The sequence below is a fragment of the Sinocyclocheilus rhinocerous genome, unplaced genomic scaffold, assembly GCF_001515625.1.
Source record: "Sinocyclocheilus rhinocerous isolate Xijiao unplaced genomic scaffold, SAMN03320098_v1.1 scaffold334, whole genome shotgun sequence".
Classification (NCBI taxonomy): domain Eukaryota; kingdom Metazoa; phylum Chordata; class Actinopteri; order Cypriniformes; family Cyprinidae; genus Sinocyclocheilus; species Sinocyclocheilus rhinocerous.
The window spans coordinates 789,386-813,405 of NW_015658500.1; the positions used below are offsets into that span (position 1 = coordinate 789,386).

At 37.5% G+C, this 24,020-nt stretch overlaps 1 protein-coding gene across 5 annotated transcripts in view; it reads right to left on the minus strand.

Moving 5' to 3' along the window:
- LOC107722221 (RNA binding protein fox-1 homolog 3-like) overlaps nucleotides 1-24,020 on the minus strand; it is a 446,938-nt gene that overhangs the window by 98,426 nt on the left and 324,492 nt on the right. The window contains exon 1 of one of the 5 annotated variants that reach the window (XM_016530498.1): nucleotides 18,144-18,564. The exons of the other annotated variants lie outside the window; for them this stretch is intronic. Coding sequence (XP_016385984.1) covers nucleotides 18,144-18,269 — 126 coding nt within the window. The 5' untranslated portion in view covers nucleotides 18,270-18,564. Of the gene's footprint in view, nucleotides 1-18,143; nucleotides 18,565-24,020 lie in introns of those variants that run through there. 5 annotated transcript variants of the gene reach the window in all.

The window sequence follows — 24,020 nt, forward strand, 5'->3', positions numbered from 1 at the left end:
GTTTACCCCTGTAGCTATGTAACGATTTACACACAAGATGCAAAATTATTAATTCACTTTCACAAGACAGGATGAATTTCTACTGTACTATTGTGACCTGTGTCGAAACAACTCAATTGTTGTAAAATAAAAATAACATGAAAAAAAAAACATGTTTTTAAAACATTGATACAATACTGTGAAATAAAAATATTGCCACTGAAAATGCATCAAATACATAAGAGACAAGCAACATCCCTACGAGAAAAATAATTAATCTGTGGGTTCGTTTTCAATCTCTTTTGTAATGTAATTTAATGTACTGTAATGTACTAATAAAATAAAATTAAAAATAAATAAGTAAATAAATGTGTTACATTTAGACAACCTGTCTCCAGTGTCTCCCTGAACTGTGATAAAAAATAAAATAAAATAAAAATACATATATACTGTACATTTAAAATATTGATAAAAGTTTGGAAGGAAAAAACTATAGCAATGTATTGATATATAACTGTATCAATGAGGCCCTAAAAACATCAAATCTCATGTCAGCAAATCTCAGTCATGTGTTTTTGAGGTCCAAAGAGTAGATGTAAGTTATCTGTTGTCTGGACTATGTGAAGACAGCAAATCAAGATGTGAAAACCCTGTATGATGCTTATACTGGGCAACAAAGTGATGGGGGATGAAAATGACCTAATATTTTCAACAGAAGTGAATTAATGGATTTTCATTTTCTCCAGAATACTGCATGTGCAATTAAGGAGGACTGGCCAGCCGGGGGCTTCCGCGGGGCTTAGCAAACCGTGGCGGTCTCCGAGTGACTATGCCGCAGCGCTGTACTGTGTGTGTGTGTGTGCATGTGTGAACGTACATGGTTTTTAGCGTAAAAGAATATGTTTATCTCAGAGTGTGCAGTGCATGATGGAGTGTGACGCTGAGGTGAGTCGGGGTGCGCGAGGTACGTCTCCCACACGCAGCGTTACATTAATTCGACTGGTACAGATGAAGTAATATCTGGAGGGTAGTGTAATTAGTTCAAATTCAATTGGACTCAAATACTTCATTATATACCTGCCAACAACACTAGGGATTGATAGCCATGGTTTCTTTTTCAATTTCCTTTTTTTCCTTCATTAATGGCTTGGAATTAATGGAATGACATGGTTGAGTCAGGCGATGCTAGAGGAGAGCATTACAGCAGCAGAACTGTATCATGGGGTTATCGGAGGCTTGGCAAGCATTATAACAATTTGTTTCTTGCAAGTATTCATTTGCAAGTACATAAAAAGTAACAGCCAGGGTTACTGTAGTGAACTACAACTAAAATCATAAAAAAGAAAGAAAACATTACAAATAAAAATAATTGTTGTTTAACTGAAATGAAATATTAAAAACTAAAACTGAACAAAATGTATAAAAACTATATAGATATTTAAAAACAATACAAAACTAATAATGAAAGTTACTAAAAATGAAAACTATAATACTACCTCAATGACACTAAAATAACACTAGTAACATCTAAACTGAATGAATGAATGTAAAATATAACATTAAATAAATAATAATGTATACAAAGAGGTACTGGGACATGTTTTTGCCGTTTCAACCAAAAAACAAAGAAAAAAGCACATTCCTTGTTGACAGTCTCCTACATTTCCCGTAACCCCCTGGGATTTTCCACTTCCTGTATATAAAACCCCATATGAACACTGAACATTAAAGATACTTACTAAAGATATACACTCTAACAAAAATAGTGCAAATCACATGAATATTTTTCTCTTTTTTTGTCAGTCCTGGCAGGACGATGTCTTACTTTCTATAACGCGCTTACATTCAGAACTGTGAATGCAATCGTAAAGATACTCAGCACAAACACATTCATATAAACTAATGCCCCAACCTCAACACTGTTGTCTTATTGAAATATTTGTTCGCACGGCTCAGTGGCCTTTAATCTTCCAGGGATCCGATTTTATATTTGTCTTCGGTGGATTTACCCCTTAACTCTGCCTCTGTTTACCCAGTGTAATTGACAAGCCACTTAGAGGAATGGGAAAAGCAAAGTGGGATGGCATGCCCTGTACATCAGCATGCCTCCTCCAGTCCGTCAATGTGTGACTGTATGTTTGTTTAGCATCTGCTATACTTGTCTAAAAACACTTGCCTGATGCACAGGGGACATCAGTTCTCTCTCTCTGCTGTCTGTTGACCTGTGGCTGACACAATCAGCTTGTCACTGCAATTAATAAAGGCAGGAGAAACTTCAAACTTCCTGTTTCTACTTTTAGCATTTGAAGGGTGCTGAAAATGTTTGCCGGCCTTCATATGCCACAAATTACTTGACAAAAGTTGACAAGTTAATGAGAACATAAATGTCAAATTCGGTGAGTTAGTGTGACAGAAATGCAATATTGGAAACATTTTTCAAATTTAATGCCACATTCTTTAATTAGGAAAAACATGTTATTTAGAGTTTTTTTTTTTTTTGGTCAAAATGTAATAAAAGTTCAGAATAAAACAGACAAAGCTATGTATTAAACCATAAAGTGCAGCCCCAAAACAGTTGGACACTTAAAACGTACCAATTTCATCACATTAAATGCAAAATATTACACATTTGATAACAAATAAATTAACTTTTTTTTTTTTTTTTTTGCAAATACTGTTAAGTAACAAGGTGATTTTTAGTGGATGTATGAAGTTAGTTTTCCTCAAGTTCCAACAGGTTATATACAATCTTTCAAAGAAACCATCTAATAAAAATGAAGGTTGTAGTTTTAAAGTATAACATTATAAATATTTAAAATGCATACAAATAATTAAAAATATATAAAAACAACACAATATTATATTATTATCATTAAATTATTATAATATTATAAAAATACATTTGTAAATAAATTCCACATTGATATTTTGCTACATAACACAAAGACACTTCATTATTTTGGACACCTATAACATTTTGTGGGACCACTGTATGAATGCCTTTTGTAAAATAACCAGCAAACAAAATGCACCTTGTTTGTGCTGTGTGCAGAAGGGTAAATAAATAAAACAGAAGCTATTCTTTTTTCTTTGGTAAAATGTACCGGTTATTTGTTGCCATCTGCCCCGTAGATGAAAGGTTAAAGTTACAAAGAGGGTCTGATGTTGCATGCAGGTTTTAGTGCCAACCTTGGAATGAGCTTTTGACATCTTGCAACAACAGTTCAATACCTATCCAGGGGTGCCTTCATCGCCCGTGTTTGACGGGGGAGCAGGCAAAAAGATGAGCCTTGGCACCTGGTGTCTAAAAACCCTGTGACTGCTCTGGGGGGAGGAGTTCTGGCTGATGTAAAAGCTATCTTTGATCTGAATAAAAAGCTGAAGGCTCTAGAAGGGTGCACTTTGCCATTATTCATGGAAACTTCAAAGCCTTCGTAATTAAATTGGAAGAATACCTAACAAAGAAACAGCCACAACGGAAAACTAAAGAGAGAGAGAGAGTTAGAGAGAGAGACAGTGGGAAAAAAGGAGAAGGAGAAAAAATACTGGTGCCAAAGCGAAGCCATGTTGGGTGATGTCGGGAAAGATCTTGAGGGATGTTGGGTAGTGGTGCAACCCCGGAGCACAGATGGATCTGGAGGTGGATCTGAGCGGTGAATCACATCATCTCTCCCCTCCGTCCTCTCCTGGAATGCCACAGGCATTCCAGGCTCGCTATGAAGAGGCTGACCGCTGTCTACCTCCATTTGTTCTACCAGACTGGTCTGTGGGGGCTGCATGCTGCTAGATACCCCCTCTATGCCCCTAAAATTACCTCCAATTCATCATCTATCACAGATATGACCTAATCGATAGGTGGGCTCCCGCTGCTGCCAATGTCAGGGATTTTTTTCTCCTCCGTCAGAAGTTCTGTGAAGGTAGGAGTGAGGTCGGAAAAGTGCCGGGGAAAGTGCTGAGTCGCCTGCAGCCCACAGACTTTATTCATCTTATCAAATTACAGCCACCTCAATAACCATCTCGTGGGACTCGAGACTGAAGAACAAGATTTCTCAATATTTCAAGCCCTTGCTTGATTTCATTGTTTTTCTGATGAATGGTGAACACAGAGTGTATGAATGTTGAAAGGTGCCAAAAGAGGATGCTGATTCACTAAAGTAGTCATCTACAACCGCAAACAAATTTCATAACGCTAAACTCAGTCCTGGATTGAGAAGATTCACATGCAGTTATCACAACACTCTAATATTACTCTTGATATTGTGACAATTTGTCACTAAATAATAACAATTGTCTGATTAACAACTTTTATGTTTTAACTTTAGCGTTTTAAGTTTTGTTTAATTAAAACTTATGTGTAGAAAGTATCACTACTAATTCATTTGCATATATCTTTTTTCTGTATATGGAGAAAAATAAATAAATTGATTGTTCACCCAAAAATGAAAATTCTGTCATCATTTATTCGCCATCAAGTTGTTCCAAACCTATATGAATTTATTTCAACTTCTGAACACAAAAGAAGATATTCTGAAGAATGTTGGTAACCAAACAGTTGGCGGTAGCCATTGACTTTCATAGTATACAAAAAAAGTACTATGGCAGTCAATGGCTGCCGCCAACTGTTTGGTTACCAACATTTTTCAAAATATCTTCTTTTAAGTTCAGCAGAAGAAAGAAACAAGTGGAGGGTGAGTAAATGATGAGATCATTTTACATTTTTTGGTGAACCATCACTTTAAACAATAATAAAAACTACAGTTCTGGAAAAACTACACTGTAACTTACGTTTATAGAATGTTTAAAGAACATGGATTAAAAATGACACATACAATACAAAAATGTTTGAAAAATTAAATTAGACTGTAAAAAAAAAAAAAATTTTGATGTGTTACTTGCCATTTATTTGTTAAATTGACTTGCACTTTTTGAGTGAAAATGTTTTTTTCAGTGTAAATTGAAACTGTCTGTCTCTGTATACCCTTATTCATATGCAAAATTAGTTGTTTGTCTTTACTCATACTTTTTACCCTTTTTAAGTTAAATATAAAATAAATTTTTACACCTGCCATTTAATAAAATCATTATAAAATGTGTATTTTTCAAATTACAAAATCTACTGGTGCATGAACCATGTTTTTCCCTTATTTTATAAATACACTGTAAAAAGCTAAACTTTTCAACCTGATCTGAACTTTCTTGTTGATTCAGTAATTATTAAATAATATTTATAACTTGAATAGAACCAGTTAATTTAGATGCAACCATGTGAACCACATAACCATAATTTTAGGCTACTTTATTATAATTATTATTATTATCGTTTACATTATCAAAGTAATCTACATAAACATTATCACATTTCAACATTTGTTTGCTGTTTACTGATAAAAATGGCATCACAAAGACCATCAACTGGTTTCGTACGCATCTCTGAAGGCACTCCCGAGTCGAGTCTCTCAAGTTCAGTGTGAACAGCTCGAGCGATTAGAGTAATTACTTATGACAGAAAACGCGGAGCTGCTAGCATCCAAAGCATCCCTCGGCCCGGCCTGTTTTCATTACACCGCATCTCACTCACACACACAATACTAGTGATCAACCTCAACAGCAATCATCTTAATTTCTAATTATCCCAATTAATGTATGCAAATGGGGTTAATTCAAACTTATTGAAACCGTTTCGAAAGCTGTGCAATCAGCGAGCAGCTCCATCAATTAACATCAATATTTGTCTTGCTTTATTATTTAATTTTCCCATGGTAATGGCCACAATTAGCAGTAATTAAGAGCTTCCGTATGCGAGAGGAACCGAGCTGTTGATTAGAAGAGTATTGAAAGGTGCCAAAGCTGAATCCCTCCCTTCCAGCTCCTCTTCCCTCGTGGGGAAAAAATGGGCAAAAAGAGAAAAAAGAAAATTGAATCAAAATGGAGCAACATGAAACTGATCTACAAAATTGTGAGGGAAAAAATAGACACATATTGACAGCAAAGATTTCTACAGTCTGTCGAGAGTAAAAAAAAAAGAAAAAAAAGAGGGTGATTAGTTTTGAACGTAAAGGCTATGTACTGCAATGCATGCTGGGTAAAATGTTCTGTGATATATATATATATATATATATATATATATATACAAAATGGAGTTTCAACAATCAATTTGCAGCAGTCACAAAGGAGGCGATATGTCAGCGCGCATTTCATTAAAGTTTCCGCTTTCTTTGTTTCTCTATGGTACGCAATGAAAGGCTCTGTTAATCAGAGGCATATGTTGGATTATTTATTGCAAGCATGATAATGTCATTATTGTGCATGCGGGGCCACAGGGACCAGCTCACTTTTTGCTGTGCGTGTGTAGAACAGCCCGCAGATAATGCATTCAGCAGAATTACACTAATACCAGCATAAAAAAAATCTGTCGAACAAAAATCTAAATCATTTCTACTAGCTGGCCCTATAGGTTAATATTACTGTGCCTGACAGCAGCACCTGAACGAAATGAAAATATATTGCAATTAGAGCAGGATTGATTAATAGACGGCCCTATATTAAACTATGCTTGACTAAGCTATACATAATTCACCAGCCGTGTTACTGAGCTTTGCTTTAGTATTGGACTGAAAATGGCTGCAGGGTTTATGTAGTGCTAATTGTTCAGCAGGTGAGCGTCTGCGCTAACAACACTGTATTACCCTTCGGAACGCTGGAAATGAACTCATTCCTTTACAGACCACAAGAGTACAGGCTAGCTAACTAAAACCGTGTTGTAAACACATGAAACTGTCAGCAATTAGGTCTAGCAATGTGAAAAACACACCATGCCGCTAAGGTCAAAGGCTACTGAACTTTAAATGTCAACAACAAATGTCCCTCGCTAAGCTAATTCTACGCTATTGGTGTCAGAATGTTGTCGTGTTTGACAGCTGACTGAAGCGTGCGGCGAACGCTAAGGTAATTACTGAGGGGAACCACATCGCTAGTACCTTCTAACTACCGTAACCTTCTGAATGTCAGGTTGAAGACCTCGTCATACTGTCTATGATCCTTGCTTTGGAGGACCTCCTGCAGGCACTACATGTACAAAGTGAGGCATGCTAATTAAAAACACGTTTTCACGCTAACCTTTAAAATGCGAACCCCTGCTTTAATGGCCTTTAGATAACGTGGTATCTGTGCTATCAGGGCTGCGCACCTATGTCGATCCCACCTCACCTTTACATAGCTCTCTTTCAATTAGAGATAGCGAGAGCGAAAGAGGGGGGAGAGAGATGACTAGCGTCTCATTTTTATGTGAGCGGAGACTTGAGGGAAGCTGTCTATAGGCCCTTAATTTACAGCGGAGCAAAAGTGGCTAAGCAGATGGAGACAGATACAGTGGGACACGAGCTTCTCGTACACACACACACACACACACACACACACACAGACACGTGCATGCAGCTTCTGTCGTAAATTATGCTGAGCGGTGGAGAATTTATGGGGCACAAATATCTCAGTACCAGCCTATCATTTCCTAAGCACTGTCAGTGTAATTATTTCCTTGCCTGTCTAAACACACAGATAAAGCCGGTCTTGACTACAGCAGAGACTGAGAAGAGACAGATAGACATGGTTAGGGATGGGGAGGTGGCAGCGAGGAAAAAAAAAACATTTGGAGAGGAAGGAAGTAGTGTCATATGTTCGCTAGTGTGTTAAAGAGGGCGTTTAAATTCAAATATCACATATGAAGCTTTGACGCATTACTGCCGACGTGTTTGTTTAAAGGTATAGTCCGGGGTTCAGTACAAGGTAAGCTCGAACGACAGCACTTGTGTCATAACATTGACTACCGCCAATTAATCCTCCTTTTCTTTAGTGAGACACTTACAATGGAAATGAATAGAGCCAATCTGTAAACATTAAAATACACAATACGTTTAATAGTACAGCTACAAGAGGCAAACAATTTAACATATTTTTTCAACCATTTAATGATGATAACAAATGTATAGCTTATATAAGATCAAACTTAAGTTTTAACAGAAAAAAAATATATGTACACTGCCTTGGGATCAGTTTTTTTTTTAATCAATATTTTTATTCAGCAAGGATTATCAGAAGTAACAGATATTTATGGTACAAAATAATTATTTTTCAAATAAATGCTGTTCTTTTGAACATTTTATTTATGAAAGTATCCCTAAAAATAATATTAAAAAAATTAAAATAAATAAATTTTTTTTAAAATGAATAAAGCAGTTCAACTGTTTTTAACATCGATACTAATAAGATATGTTTCTTAAGCACCAAATCAGCATATTAGAATGCGACACTGACGACTGAAGAAATGGCTGCTGAAAATTCAGCTTTGCTATCAAAGGAATAAATTACATTTTATAATAAATTAAAATAGAAAACAGTTATTTTAAATTGCAATACTTCATAATTACAGTTTTTACTGTATTTCTGATCAGATGAATGCAGCCTTGGTGAGAATAAGGACTTACTAACCTGAAATCTTACTGACCCCAAAATTTTGAATAGTAGTAAGAGTGCTTTGATAAAATTATAAGCTTTACATTTATGCTTTTAAATCCTTCAAAAAATGGACCCACTGCAAATTCCTCACAATAACCTTGATTATCAACATTATCCCACAAATGCTGTCAACTGAACCCAGTATAACCCAGAATGTGCATAAGCTTAAAAAAAAAAACCTTTAGAAAGCAGAAAAACAAGCAAACAAACAAACACAAAAGTGAAAAAGCCACTTTTAAGTATTCTTCTCATACGTACCAAAGACTCCACTGATGCCAAAAAGGTCCGTACACCCAATCTCTCTCAACAAACTAGGTATGGCTGAGAGAAAAGAGAATGTTTTGAACCAGTACAGCAAAGAAATAGCAAAGGAGATAAAGGGGCGGCATTATAAATTCAGCTCCAACTTTACAATGTGAGAGATATACTCCGGGTGACCCAGCGCAGAGATTTCGGGGCTTATAGAGGCTTAATGGGAAAGGTGGTCGGGACTGGCGTATGGCGTGTGCCCTTTTGCTACCCTCGAAGATCTGGCCATGAGCAGCGTGCAAAGTACACATTCTTTGATAAAACAGCATCCAATTTACCCAGCTATTCTCCCCTCGCTCGCAAAGGAGCTAAAGTACTTTGCATGTCTGCTAAGGAAATGAAACTACCTCAACACAGCTAATTAACTCGTCTTGGAGGAGCAACAGAGAGGAGACTCCAGTTGGATCGCCTCAAAAAGTCATTCAGTTGAGTTGATCTGGGGGAGGATGATGAGAACAGGCTGTCTGAGTGAGGATAGTGGTGTCTGAGCTGCATAAGTGATTAAAAGAAACATAAATAAAACATAAAAAGGAGAATGAAACGCAGAAATGCATTATAGCAATGCTCAAATATCATGTAGGATAAATTAGACACAAGTTGACATGAAAAATCTAAATAAACTTCTATGTAGATAATTGTTTAATAATATTCTACAATTTTTTTATTCAACAAAGTTTTCACAGTCAACCTGCCAAATGTGTCACACAAAAAATTGCTGTATTTAATTTTATCTACACATTTTACATGCTTAAACACATACACTCGGCACCGTAAAGACACGTTTAGTGGACCACACTGCTCTGAGGAAATGCTCCTGCTTGTCCTTTCTCTGACTGTGTTCGCATAAATAAAAGATATCAGCAAGTGGAATATTCTTTTAAAGACATACTTTTATCTTTTATAAGAATTTGCAATGACATGACAGTCACATGCGAAACTAAAGCACTTTGTAAGTTGCTCTTCATGAGAACATCTGCTAAATTATTAGTCATACATGCCTCCGCTTTACGGCCCATGCAGAGAATTTAGACCTGAATAGGTGAATAACACCTACAGTATGTGGGCACGAATTGATCTGCGCAGCATATCTGCACTGATACACAGATAACTAACTACACTCTAGCCTGAGTCTTCTAAGCATCACAGGGTCTTCAGAGATTTATTAAGATCCACCCAATGGATCTAGAAGACCCTGGAGGACCCAACCTTCCCATAATTCTCACCTCTAGAGGATAACCGTGGTGCAGAGCCAGTGGCGGCCCAGCGTGCATTGCAGCAAAGCACAGAAACATCAATACCGATGCACACTCTCAACACTGGGGCTTGTGGGAAACATCACACCATCTGCAGAGATCTAATGCAGACACGCTCACACACATGCCACAGCTCTGATGTTTCTCTCTTAATTCCACTCAAAGCAGACACAGCGACATGATGTTTTTGATTAGTTGTAGTTTTACAACTTCTACATATTAGGCGCGTAATCAAACCTGAGAATTCAGTTTTTGAATTAAAATCTTTTTACATTTTACATTTTAAAAACATCAATCATTAATTTATCAGCACAATCAACAAGTTTCTTTCAAATGTTTATAAAAATGTGACTGATCAGATTTTGTTTTTAGCTTATGATCTAAATATCTATATAGAATTGATCAGAATCTACAAACTGAAAGTGAAGAAAAGACAATTGAATATATCATCAAATTATTAAAGCATTTAAAAAATAAATCACTGAGTTAAATTTTTTATTACTACTACTACTACTACTACTAATAATAATTGTATTCAATTTACATAAATACTACTATAAATAAGTTTAATAACCTAAGAAACATATATTTTGAGTGACTTCAGAGCTAAACCTATAACAGGGCATTTCATGACTAAATATAAAGATGTTAAACATGATTAAACAACTAAATAGAGATATATAAAGTGTTAAGTCAAATGGTTAATCATCAGCTCCGAAAAAAGAAGCTCAGAGTAAAATGACAAATTTCTATTGTGTGCCCAATTATGGAGGAAGATAAATATGGGGATGGCTAAATAGATGCCGATATGGTGGCCTAATAAATAACAATACAATGCATCATTAACACTAGGGCACAGTGAAGGAGAGGACTTTGGTGAATTAGCTGCATGAACTAAATAATGCAGTGCAAAAATTCAAAAAAACTTTTTTGTTGATTGTGCTGATGCGATTTAAAAGCCCAAGAAAATAATTACGCATTTGATTAAATCACCAGCACAGACCACAAATAATTTAGGCTATAGAATTACTACAAAATTCACTTGAGTGCTGAAGTCATTGTGTTTTTGGAATCCGCAGGTTTTATTTCAGAAACTCGATCCCTGGAATTGATTAGCCTTATAACATGAATAATGTGATGATCCAAACAATGACATGAAAAATCTTTCTTTCTTTCCTAACTGTTCCAGAATCCATAACTAATGCAGCACTAATGCACACTTCATTTTTATGCATACAAAATATATTCCTTCAATTTAAGATGTGCAAGATTGAAGGGATGACAAGACAGAGACAAATGGTGGCACATCACTGGTATTGTAATCAATAATTTAGTGGAGCTGATAGAAACGATATTTTAATGAGATCCAGAACACTTCACATAACACAGAAAACCTATGGAGAGCCTTTCCATTTAGTATTAATATGAAAATGCTATGTTCACTTTACATCAATGCAGAGCAACGCTAGTCTGGGGAAAACACTCCCCTTGTTGTGTGTGTGTGTGTATATATATATATATAGAAGTTCAAATATGTGTGTGTTGCACCACTGCGCTACGATGCTCTCAGATCACATACCTATTTCCTATAATAACCTGCTTTTAATCTCAGGAGTATTTAAACTTTGCTTTGATTAGTCGTCGATGCTGATGAGATGTCCATTTCACCGGTCAAGACTTTTTTTCTTAAAACAAGCATGCACAAATTAACTCTCATTTCTGGCGGGACTCTAATGAGTAAAACTAATTTTGTACGAGGTGATATAAAAGGATCCCTTGAATTCAAAACAAAACACATTTCTTTTCAAGCACAATCTCATCTGAGCGACCGGCTCATTAATTTGATCTTATCAGATGTGTTTAAGAGTAGAAACAGGCTAACTACAATACCATTAGCAAAACAATTACCTATTGATACGCAGTATTGATACAACCGGCTATACAGATTCATCCTCATTGCGGCTGTCGTTCATTTCCACTTACTGTTTCTAGACAAACCAGAAAGAAAACGAGACTGTCTGAAGCTAACATCTGCTTTAGTGCAATGGACATCAACTGATCCGTATTCCCCGGGGTTTCGCTTCCATTTCCAACCCATTATGTCATCGCTATTGATGAGCGAGTGTATACTGAGTTACGCTCATAGTGAGAGTTTGAGTGAGTCCGATGTGCGCACACACATGCGCGCGGTGAACGTATGTTTCAAATATCTGATCATTGTTAGCAGGGGTTGGTGTCACTCGGCAGGAAGTCTTCAGGGGGGAATGAGCTCCGACTATCTCTCCAGTGCAGCACAGAAAAAGAAACGGCTTCAACCACTCCCTACGTTTCTTTGACTTTCCTTTCTGCTCACACTAGCCCACCCGTCCAATTATATCTCATTGTGGCTGAGCATTCATATCCCTCTCAATCCTCTCTCATTCATGGATTTCATTTCCCCACACCTTCCTCTTCCTCTCTTTAATGTTTCCATCCTTGTTATTCCACCTACCTCTTCTCTGGCTGTTTTCATGGCTGGCTTTATTCCTCTCTATAGCTCTACACATGCGAGAGACCACCTGCAGCAGAGCAGGTGAAGCTTTTGTGCTGACAATTCAACATGTGAAATGCACACAACGTTTTTTTTCTTCTCCTTTACGTGTGCGTGCGTGTGTGTATTTTGGAGTTATACTTGCAAAATGACTTCGACCACTGCTAGAAATGACTAAAAACTCACTAGAGAATAAGCTTCTAATATTCAGCTCCATGGCTCAGGAGAAAATCATACAATAGCGAGAATTGTTGAACTATCCTGAGCATGGGTAAAGATTTTCGGTCCTCTAGGGAAGGAGAGATGCTTGCACAAGCAGATTTACTGCTCCGTATTGACTCAAGACTTGAGAACCAGCCTCTGCCGCAATAAAAGGAGAGGGAGGGAATCTTATCCAGCCAAATTTAAATTAAATGTAGATAGAGGTCACGTTTGCTAAAATAAAGAAAAAAAGAGAATCTAATGGATAATTTTTTTTCATATCTGTGAGGAACCTTTTTTTTTTTTTTTTAAACGCTCACTTGACATCACTGTCTGACAATCCTTTTTTATTTTCAATACCAGACTGTATCAAACAACAGTGGTTTGATGTTTAAATGAGGTTACAGAACAAGCTACTGAACTAGAAACACGTTCTGCCTCTGCAATTGTTTTGTTCTGCAACTCCACACAGTGTGAGAAAAAACATTGTTTGTTAGAAAAAATAACCTGCATGATGCTACGGCTCAAACTTTTTCTATTAAATGGAAAACAAAAGCTGTGTGCATCCCTAGTTAATTCCTAATCCAGTGAAAACAGACAGTAATGCAGCTAAACAGCATTTAGCAGCGCTAGTTCATGCAGTCAGCGGCCAAAACACACACACACACACAGATGCATGACACACAAATTAACTTCACAGACAAGCTGTACATTACGTGAAAATCAAGAACATTCTACATTTTTATCACTTCAAAAAAGAATTGTGTTCTCACATGCTTGTAGACATTAAAATATCTTTAATTGAATTGTATGAGAAACGTTTGATTTAGGAAGTGTGTCTAATCGCATACACATATTAAATTACAATTTTTGTAAAAATACATTAGACTTTTGTATAACTGTAAAATGAGTAAGTTTACTTTTTGTAAAACACACTTTCCTTTCACTATATTGTTTTTGAAGCACACAAAGCCGTTTCCTTTAACTATTTTTATTTTTTTGGGGCATAGACTGCAGTCTGAGATGAGACACAGGTGTGGAATCCGACATGAAAGAACGAAGACAAAAAAAATAAAAAATAACGAAGAAACTAATCTTATTACAATTCACAATCTACAAGATGTGACGTGCCGTGTGTGGCTACCATTTCAGCAGGTGAATAAAAGCAAAGAATAGCAAAAGGAATAATGAATGGGATCCTGTAGAATCCCTGAGGGTGTGATAACTCCTTCTGAATCTGTCTGTATTATTTGGAAGTGAGTCATACTAAATTTGATAGATGGGAACAAGTCTGCGTTTCATTTTTTTTTTAACTCTCACAGCAACTGACTTCAGGAGAAAAAAAAATCTGAAATCGCTGTAACAAAATAGCAATATTAAAATCGAAACAAACCCCAGCTAGCGCCTCAAATTCAACGAGCCCAATATGACAGATATTTGAGAGACGTTTCTCACAGCTAATCAATTACGGGTGTACACAAAAACAAGCCCTGACATCTTGTCGATGACATCTGTTTAAAATCAGATGAGGAATTATGAGGACGCTCAAACACGCAAGCATTTACAGGATGAATTCTTAAATACGCCTTATTTGTATGCACAGACACACATGTACACACAGTGAACGGCGCTGGGACAGCAGAGGCCCGGACAGCTGGTGTTGTGTGTGTGTTTGCCGGGACAGCGACTGTTAAGGTGATGAGTGAGGAGCGATTTGGTAGCAGCATGAGGCAGGTTATCTCTCAACAGCCTTATCATTCTTTATATCTGAGCAATAACACACAGTCTAGAGGAAAGCAGCAGCCTGCCATCGCACACGCCACCCGTAGTAATGCACACACGCGGCCAAAAACAATCACCGCAGCCCCTCATGTGCCACACAATTTCCAAGCACCTTCAGAGAAGTCAGCCAGTCCCCATTTACTAGAACGGACTAATTCAGTGACATCTGTCTACATTCGGCCAGTGAGTAGCTCACAAAAAGCAGACAGAAACAGATTCACACAACTTCTGAAACAGAGAGCATTCAATGCAATTAAACAAGAAGGACGTTAATACAACTGATTCGGTTAAACTAAATTACAGTCCTGGGCAATGGACATCAACTGATCCGTATTCCCCGGGGTTTCGCTTCCATTTCCAACCCATTATGTCATCGCTATTGATGAGCGAGTGTATACTGAGTTACGCTCATAGTGAGAGTTTGAGTGAGTCCGATGTGCGCACACACATGCGCGCGGTGAACGTATGTTTCAAATATCTGATCATTGTTAGCAGGGGTTGGTGTCACTCGGCAGGAAGTCTTCAGGGGGGAATGAGCTCCGACTATCTCTCCAGTGCAGCACAGAAAAAGAAACGGCTTCAACCACTCCCTACGTTTCTTTGACTTTCCTTTCTGCTCACACTAGCCCACCCGTCCAATTATATCTCATTGTGGCTGAGCATTCATATCCCTCTCAATCCTCTCTCATTCATGGATTTCATTTCCCCACACCTTCCTCTTCCTCTCTTTAATGTTTCCATCCTTGTTATTCCACCTACCTCTTCTCTGGCTGTTTTCAAAGCTGGCTTTATTCCTCTCTATAGCTCTACACATGCGAGAGACCACCTGCAGCAGAGCAGGTGAAGCTTTTGTGCTGACAATTCAACATGTGAAATACACACAATGTTTTTTTCCCCCTATATGTGTGCGTGTGTGTATTTTGGAGTTATACTTGCAAAATGACTTCGACCACTGCTAGAAATGACTAAAAACTCACTAGAGAATAAGCTTCTAATATTCAGCTCCATGGCTCAGGAGAAAATCATACAATAGCGAGAATTGTTGAACTATCCTGAGCATGGGTAAAGATTTTCGGTCCTCTAGGGAAGGAGAGATGCTTGCACAAGCAGATTTACTGCTCCGTATTGACTCAAGACTTGAGAACCAGCCTCTGCCGCAATAAAAGGAGAGGGAGGGAATCTTATCCAGCCAAATTTAAATTAAATGTAGATAGAGGTCACGTTTGCTAAAATAAAGAAAAAAAGAGAATCTAATGGATAATTTTTTTTCATATCTGTGAGGAACCTTTTTTTTTTTTTTTTAAACGCTCACTTGACATCACTGTCTGACAATCCTTTTTTATTTTCAATACCAGACTGTATCAAACGACAGTGGTTTGATGTTTAAATGAGGTTACAGATCAAGTTACTGAACTAGAAACACGTTCTGCCTCTGCAATTGTTTTGTTCTGCAACTCCACACAGTGTGAGAAAAAACATTGTTTGTTAGAAAAAATAACCTGCATGATGCTACGGCTCAAACTTTTTCTATTAAATGGAAAACAAAAGCTGTGTGCATCCCTAGTTAATTCCTAATCCAGTGAAAACAGACAGTAATGCAGCTAAACAGCATTTAGCAGCGCTAGTTCATGCAGTCAGCGGCCAAAACACACACACACACACAGATGCATGACACACAAATTAACTTCACAGACAAGCTGTACATTACGTGAAAATCAAGAACATTCTACATTTTTATCACTTCAAAAAAGAATTGTGTTCTCACATGCTTGTAGACATTAAAATATCTTTAATTGAATTGTATGAGAAACGTTTGATTTAGGAAGTGTGTCTAATCGCATACACATATTAAATTACAATTTTTGTAAAAATACATTAGACTTTTGTATAACTGTAAAATGAGTAAGTTTACTTTTTGTAAAACACACTTTCCTTTCACTATATTGTTTTTGAAGCACACAAAGCCGTTTCCTTTAACTATTTTTATTTTTTTGGGGCATAGACTGCAGTCTGAGATGAGACACAGGTGTGGAATCCGACATGAAAGAACGAAGACAAAAAAAATAAAAAATAACGAAGAAACTAATCTTATTACAATTCACAATCTACAAGATGTGACGTGCCGTGTGTGGCTACCATTTCAGCAGGTGAATAAAAGCAAAGAATAGCAAAAGGAATAATGAATGGGATCCTGTAGAATCCCTGAGGGTGTGATAACTCCTTCTGAATCTGTCTGTATTATTTGGAAGTGAGTCATACTAAATTTGATAGATGGGAACAAGTCTGCGTTTCATTTTTTTTTTAACTCTCACAGCAACTGACTTCAGGAGAAAAAAAAATCTGAAATCGCTGTAACAAAATAGCAATATTAAAATCGAAACAAACCCCAGCTAGCGCCTCAAATTCAACGAGCCCAATATGACAGATATTTGAGAGACGTTTCTCACAGCTAATCAATTACGGGTGTACACAAAAACAAGCCCTGACATCTTGTCGATGACATCTGTTTAAAATCAGATGAGGAATTATGAGGACGCTCAAACACGCAAGCATTTACAGGATGAATTCTTAAATACGCCTTATTTGTATGCACAGACACACATGTACACACAGTGAACGGCGCTGGGACAGCAGAGGCCCGGACAGCTGGTGTTGTGTGTGTGTTTGCCGGGACAGCGACTGTTAAGGTGATGAGTGAGGAGCGATTTGGTAGCAGCATGAGGCAGGTTATCTCTCAACAGCCTTATCATTCTTTATATCTGAGCAATAACACACCGTCTAGAGGAAAGCAGCAGCCTGTCATCGCACACGCCGCCCATAGTTAAGCACACATGCGGCCAAAAACAATCACCGCAGCCCCTCATGTGCCACACAATTTCCAAGCACCTTCAGAGAAGTCAGCCAGTCCCCATTTACTAGAACGGACTAATTCAGTGACATCTGTCTACATTCGGCCAGTGAGTAGCTCACAAAAAGCAGACAGAAACAGATTCACACAACTTCTGAAACAGAGAGCATTCAATGCAATTAAACAAGAAGGACGTTAATACAACTGATTCGGTTAAACTAAATTACAGTCCTGGGTTTTTGAAAACCTTTCGACAAAATGGATTGAATTCTTGCATGAAAAAACACAATTTGAATAGAGGAAGTGATGTGTGATCGATTCTGGATACAAATGGGGTGTTATATATATATATAAACATAAAAATAAAAATAAAAGAATAAAAATAGACTTGTTTTATAAAAAATATGTAAATAAATGAATTAACACTTACAGACACTTACTGTATATAATAAAAATGAAAATAACAAAGATACAAGCAAAAAAGTTTGTATAGTGTATGGAATAACTATAGTATTAAAGCAAAATTGACACTGCAAAAACTCACAGCATGAATGAAAAGATGGGAACAGAGAAGGATGACCCCTGCCGAGGGCTTTGAGGGAGGAGGGATATGAGGAGGAGGGGGTGAACACAATGCTAGCACGTGTCACCCGCAAGTAGCAGAAGAAGAAGAAGAAGAAGAAGAGGAAGGAAGAGCGAGCGCAAGACAGAGGCACTGGGATTGCCTTACCTCGGGTAGGTAGAGGAACGCAGGGGGACACTGGAGAGAGTGAGTTAGCATCCCTGAGCCGGAGAGCAGAAGACAGCCTGTGTTGGCCATTGAGCACAGCATGTGGTAGCGGGACGTTTTGCGCATTAAGCTGGGAGATCCTCTCTCTCTCTCTCTCTGAAACCCTCACTCTGTCTCTATTCCTTTTTCTTCTTTGTTTTGTGCAGAAGTCTTTTTGATTCTATCTGCTTCTCTTTTTTTTGCTGTTCTTTCTCTGGACTGTTTCTTTCAGCTGTTCTGGAGGTGGGCTGAATGCGGGCGTGCGAGTCGTCTGAATGGTCCTGGGCCCTCTGTCATCAAGGCTCAGCTGCGCACTTTCACTTACACTCTTACACACGCACACACACACACACACATACGGAAGCCAATGTGAGCCCTCGGAGAGAAAAGGGGAGGTTCTGCCAGAGCGAGAGAGAGCAGTAGGAGGAGGAGGTAGCGAGAGGTGCTGAGAGGGAGGAGGCAGGAGTTCCCGGGGGTATTCAAAGATCAAACAGACCCACTGTAGAAAATGAAGGGAATGTATAATGACATCACAACAGCTGATCTCGGCCATTAATTGCAGATCTCCGCAGCCACGCGCGAGACAGCTTGCAAAACATTTGATTTGCTTTTGATTATCTTTTCATTAATTATTCACTTTAATCATCAGACTTCCTGTAAGGAATAAAGGAAATGACACCTGAATATTCGACTTTTGTTTAAAGGGGTTTATTAGTAACAATTCTAAATGAACAACTACTCAATAATTCAAGGTGATCAAAGGTGATGGCCACCGAAGCCAGAGTCTTGTTCCAAGGTTGGGGAGAATGAGACAGCCCTAAGCTGGACTGGGATATGTGTTGGGTTCATTTAGGGTCTTTGGGGGGTTGATCTATTTCCCTTTGGATGCAGACACACCAGATGTGCCCCCATTATGGGGGAACAAACCCCCACCGATGCACCGCACTACAGTCACCAAAAACAACCACGCAACCCATCCACAACGTCCTTTAGTGGACCTTTATTTGCTTTTTTTTGTTATATATAGTGTTTGGAATGATGAACAACAGAGGGGGAAAAACATTTTGCTTTTTCAGCGAAAGGAGGAACAGACGAGCACAGCTTTAATTCACTTTTGATTATTGTTTTGATTTTAACATAAAAAAACTCTGACCTTACTTTGAATCCTGATTTATTGATCTCTCAGGTAAGAGTTATAATGTGTGGTTTGTACAGCAAGTCTGCTTTATGGTTTTCTTAGTAATTAAATTGTAAATTATGGTCCAAGCGCTGTAAATTTCAGTTGAAAGTGAAACTTTTCAGAGTACAAATAACTGAATATGATTTAACATAGAATCAATTTACTAAATGTTATTTAATAAAATGACTAAAAACACAAAATAAAAGAGTTTAGTATATAGTAGGGTTGGGCGATGTCAACAAAATTGGCATCGGACGATGTCTACAGTGAAACATCGCGATGGATGATGACATTGGCGGCGCGGGGGGGGGAGTTGGCGTTGGAGTTAGGGGGTGTGTCCTTCAATCCTTATAAGGCACGGAAAACAAATAACTATTCCTAACACCGTGTCTACACCGGACGTGAGCGGCGCAGAGCGTCAAAATACTATAGAACCACTGATCTATAATAGAGATTCATTATATATAGATCAGTGTATCCACCTTTATCTTCAACGCGGAAGTAAGCCTATGGGTGACACTTCTGGTTCATTAGCCGCTATAGGGAAATAACGAGAAGAATAACAACAGTAAACGGTGCAGTAAACGGTAAAACTGTTTGCACTACAAACCATTGTGTTCATAATTAAGATAATACATTAAAATAATATGGTAAGACACAACAATTTTCAATATCAAGCAGCAAAACGAACTGTTTTGTACAGCTAAAAGTAGCTGGACGTGGATGAGACCGGAAGCCAGAACCATAGAATTTACAAATGGCCGCGCCCATTTTTACGGCAAGAAAAAGGTGGATAGAACTCATTATAATCAGTGATGCTGTCTACACTGGATGCGGCGCGGCGCGACACGACAAATCCCCGACAGTAAACTGCTGCTGCGTTCTATTTATGACGTGTTGACACAAATTTCAAATGATTTTCAACGGTCGCTTTGTCACGTTCAGTGTAGACAGACTTTAGCTGATGCGGTGCGGCGCGACACGACAACTGTCACGTCTGGTGTAGACACAGTGTAACGGTTGCCTGTTACATTACAGTACATACAATTCCACTTACCACATAAACAGAGTAAGGAGAGATGAGTGAGGACGATGGCGAATGATTTGCAGATCCTCAGCACCAATGACAAACATCTAATCTTGTAAAATGTGTGGTAAGTACTGCTTAACAGAGTACGTGTGATCGCGAATCTCGAAAGTGAAAGTGACGATCGTGCATTCAAAAGCGCAGTTTCAATGCCAGGTATAATAGCGGCTCCCTGATGCCCGAAATATATATGTAGTATAATTACCCAATGATATAACTGTGAAAGAAAATATTGAAATGTATATTTTCCTCCCATCTCGTATTTATTTCCTTTAGGGGTTCCGTATACACGTCATTTTCTTTCCGAACACAGTATTGGGATGCGGGGGGGGGGTTTACGATGCCTGCTCAACATCGTGAAGTCTATCAGCCATCGGCGATGGACGATGTCATTGTCTATCGGCCCAACCCTAGTATAAAGTGTAAAATTATAACAACAACAACAACAAATAATAATAATAATAAAATTAATAATTTTCATAATTAAACATCAGATTTTAATGTAATTATTTTTATAAGCCAATGTGCCAGCTTCATTCCTCTCCATAAAAGAAACCATTACAATGACACAAAGCTATTTTTTATTCAATTTATGTCCACCTAACAGTTCACACAATTTGCAAAAATGCTTTTATTCAATCAGATAAGAGCTATTTAAGAGATTAACAGGATTTTTTGACAGTTGTTTGCTGACAAATCATCGTAGTCTGCAAATAACAGTTCAGTCTGCACAAATAATATAACATTTTGGGAACTAAACATCAACAAATGTTAAACTTTAATGGCGTTGGAGTTAGGGGGTGTGTCCTTCAATCCTTATAAGGCACGGAAAACAAATAACTATTCCTAACACCGTGTCTACACCGGACGTGAGCGGCGCAGAGCGTCAAAATACTATAGAACCACTGATCTATAATAGAGATTCATTATATATAGATCAGTGTATCCACCTTTATCTTCAACGCGGAAGTAAGCCTATGGGTGACACTTCTGGTTCATTAGCCGCTATAGGGAAATAACGAGAAGAATAACAACAGTAAACGGTGCAGTAAACGGTAAAACTGTTTGCACTACAAACCATTGTGTTCATAATTAAGATAATACATTAAAATAATATGGTAAGACACAACAATTTTCAATATCAAGCAGCAAAACGAACTGTTTTGTACAGCTAAAAGTAGCTGGACGTGGATGAGACCGGAAGCCAGAACCATAGAATTTACAAATGGCCGCGCCCATTTTTACGATAAGAAAAAGGTGGATATATGATTCAGAAAGAGACTTAATTGAGTTCATGATAGCTTGTGTTCCTAAGTTGTAGTTTTATGAGCAAAACCTCATGTGCAAGCTTAAGGCTTGGCTGAATTTCTAATAAAAACAGTTTTATAGCTGGGAGGGATCTTACTCTGATGTACTGTAGTATAATTACCCAATGATATAACTGTGAAAGAAAATATTGAAATGTATATTTTCCTCCCATCTCGTATTTATTTCCTTTAGGGGTTCCGTATACACGTCATTTTCTTTCCGAACACAGTATTGGGATGCGGGGGGGGGGTTTACGATGCCTGCTCAACATCGTGAAGTCTATCAGCCATCGGCGATGGACGATGTCATTGTCTATCGGCCCAACCCTAGTATAAAGTGTAAAATTATAACAACAACAACAACAAATAATAATAATAATAAAATTAATAATTTTCATAATTAAACATCAGATTTTAATGTAATTATTTTTATAAGCCAATGTGCCAGCTTCATTCCTCTCCATAAAAGAAACCATTACAATGACACAAAGCTATTTTTTATTCAATTTATGTCCACCTAACAGTTCACACAATTTGCAAAAATGCTTTTATTCAATCAGATAAGAGCTATTTAAGAGATTAACAGGATTTTTTGACAGTTGTTTGCTGACAAATCATCGTAGTCTGCAAATAACAGTTCAGTCTGCACAAATAATATAACATTTTGGGAACTAAACATCAACAAATGTTAAACTTTAATTACATTTTTTAATAATACAAGCCATTTGTATTATTAAATTGTATGATTCCAAGCCATCATGCCAACTTCACATCTCTCCACAAAAGAAACCATTACAATTATACAAACCAATTTTTAATTAAATGAATTTCCACCTAACAGTTCACATAATTTGCCAAAATCTTTTTTTAATGAAGTATGAGGTATTTGAGACATTAAGTTTTTTATTATTATTTGAGAGCCATTTTCTGACAAATCATTATAGTCAGCAAATGTTGGTTCAATCTTTTCAAAAGATACAATTTTATCAAGTGAGTAAAGTGGTGATTAAAAATGCCTGTCCGATCTGATAAAAACGTGCTTGAAGTAAATCTATATCCTGGTGTGTAAGCAAACTTGAGCGTATCATCATTTAATACTGATGAAAAGTCTGAGATATTAAGCTCTTCTCTAAAGACTCTTACTATAAATCGCTTGTAACGTAAGCATGCAGTGGACACAGTCATCTTTACCACAGAAAGTGCTAGCATGGGTGGAAGTGTGCATAGTCTTATGTGAACAAACCTGTATACCAATTAGATATGATTGTATAGTTTCACCAACATTTTGCAAATTTAAGGTGCAGAAACAAATCTTTGCGGCTCCTTTTCATTCTGCTTTTTTGTCTTAGTCTGCTGTCACTATCCTGTTAACAGTGCTAATAGAAACTGATGAGACATTAGCTTTAATGAGCTGAGTGAGCTAAAGAAATAAAGATGAGTTCAATAGACAGTCATTTTCACTAAAGCTAACTCTGACCATAACCGCAAACATTCATTAGTATTAAAGGTCTCTATGTCCCTTTCCAGTCCACACTCATAATGGTCAAGTACTACAGTGCACTAAAGGAGAAATTACAGTCTAATACAGCATTACAATAAGAGAAACTGACAGCAATATATAAAACTCAAATAAAACCTTGACAGAATCTAAACTGTTGCTCACCTTGTGAAATTATGATTTTTTTTTTTACATGCTGCATGACTGAAAAATACATTGCAATATTCTCAAACGAAGAACACACTGCTGAATTGATCTCCATACATGATGGATACACATACTCAAGAAAACTGAAGTAAAACCTGAATATGTTATAGCATGGATTTTTCACACTGCCGTTTCTACAAGCTCCATTTGCAGCCGTATAGACACTCAATCAGCGGGGACAACTGTAAGATCCCTGTTGGCACAGAAACATCAGTGCGGATGAGCGTAATGACATAAGATTTCAGACAGTATCAATCAAACCACACACCGCTACTTCAAAGCCATTCAGGTGCTGTGACTACTGTAAAACACACCCTCCACCAGTTACAACAAATCACCTGCAATCACAGAAAGTAGATTGTGGATGTGAGCCAGGATGGGTTATGCATTCCGATTTGCTTTCCTCTTATTTATGAATCCATACATCCCACAGGAAATAAAAACACACAAATGACAACTCTTTAAAGGGATATTTCACCCAAAAAGGAATTCTGTCATCATCTACTCACCCTCAAACCTATATATTCCAAACAACTTTGGACCCTAGTGACTTTCATTG